Below are 1,491 nucleotides of genomic sequence, written 5' to 3'. Positions count from 1 at the left end.
CCGCGAGGCTCGCTTCCAGGTCCTGGCGTTCCTTGGCGTGGGCGTCGTCGCGACTCCTCATGGCGTCGGTCAGCCGCGACGAATGCTCGCGGTCCTTGTCGACCTCGAGGGTCGCCGTCGCCGACTGGAGGTCGGCCTCGTGCTTGCGCTGCTGGGCCGCGAGCTGTTCCTCGTGTCGCGCGACCGTCTCCTCGACGGTTGCCTCGTGGGTTCGTCGCTGCGCGGCGACCGCGTCCTCGTGTCGTGCGACCGTCTCCTCGACGGCGGCCTCGTGGGTTCGTCGCTGCGCGGCGATGGCGTCCTCGTGCCGGGCCGCCGTCTCCCCGACGGCGGTCTCGTGCGACTCGCCCAGCGACGACCGCTGCTCGGCGAGCGCGGCCTCGTGATCTCGTCGCCGCGCGGCCATCGCGTCCTCGTGGCGCGCCGCGGCCTCCTCAACGGTTCGCTCGTGCGACTCGACGAGCGCGGACCGCTGGTCCGCGAGCTCCGCGGCGTGCGCCTCGGCGAGCTCCGCGCCGCGGGCCTCGAGCGCGCGCGCGTGGTCGTCGTCGCGGGCCCGCAGCGCGTCGGCGAGCGCCGCGCCGTGGTCGTGGTCCTTCTCGAGGGTCAGCAGCTCCGCGGCGGAGGCCAGGGCGGACTCGTGGTCCGCCGCGAGGGCGTCGCGGTCCGCGGCGTGCGCGGCGCCCGCGCGGCGGAGCTCGTCGGCGTGGGCCTCGGCCTGGCTCTCGAGCGCCGCGGCGTGCGCCTCCTCGAGGTGGTCCCGGAGGTCGCCGAGCGCGGCCGCGGCGCCCGCGTCCGCGGCCGCGCGGTCGTCGTCGATCTTCGCGAGCGTCACGCGGAGCGTCCAGCGGCGCCAGGCGCGGTTGAGGCGCTGCTTGAAGAGCTTGACCATGCCCCGCGCGAAGATGCCGTAGCCGTGGACCTTGTTCATGGCCCGGTGCGCGTAGTCGAGGGAATGCTTCAGCGCGACGTCGTGGTCGTCCTGCACGGACGCGACGGCGCGCGCGAGCGACGCGCGCTCGAGCCAGGTCTTGAAGGCCATGTGGCGCCGGTGCTTGGCCCAGCGCGCGACGGTCGTCGCCGCGAGGCCGAGCGCGGCCGCGCGCGTCGCGTCGCGGACCTCGGCGCGCGCGGCGTCCGCCGCGGCGGCCGCGCGCGCGTCCGCGGCCGCGACGGCCGCCGCGTGCTCGACGTCGACGTCCGCGAGGGTCTGCTTGACGGCCTCGCCGTACTCGCGCGCCGCGTCGCTCAGCTCCGCCGCGTGGCGGTCGCGCTCGCTCCGGAGCTGGGCCTCGTGGGCGTCGACGGCGCGCGCGAACGCGGCGTCGTGCGCGGCCGCGGCGGACGCCTCGGCGCGGGCCGCGGCGTCGCGCGCGGCGGCGGCGGCGGCGCTCCGGCTCGACTCGCGCTGCGCGTCGAGCGCGACGCGGTGCTGGGCCTTGAGGGCCGTGGCCTGGGCCGCCGTCGCGGCGTGAGCGCCGCCGCGTGCTC

The 1,491-nt window shown here is 77.7% G+C and overlaps 1 protein-coding gene across 1 annotated transcript in view; it reads right to left on the bottom strand.

Moving 5' to 3' along the window:
- The window catches only part of AURANDRAFT_68850 (hypothetical protein), a gene marked incomplete at both ends in the record, with an annotated part of 6,734 nt that extends 5,281 nt beyond the window's left edge, over positions 1-1,453 (bottom strand). The window contains one exon of the mRNA XM_009044582.1: positions 251-1,453. Coding sequence (XP_009042830.1) covers positions 251-1,453 — 1,203 coding nt within the window. The remainder of the gene's footprint in view (positions 1-250) is intronic.
- Positions 1,454-1,491: the final 38 nt, after the last annotated feature.

The sequence above is a fragment of the Aureococcus anophagefferens genome (genome assembly GCF_000186865.1).
Source record: "Aureococcus anophagefferens unplaced genomic scaffold AURANscaffold_478, whole genome shotgun sequence".
In the NCBI taxonomy this organism is placed as follows: Eukaryota; class Pelagophyceae; order Pelagomonadales; family Pelagomonadaceae; genus Aureococcus; species Aureococcus anophagefferens.
Note: the sequence above shows the minus strand (reverse complement) of the source record. Positions and strands in the feature narration are given on the sequence as shown.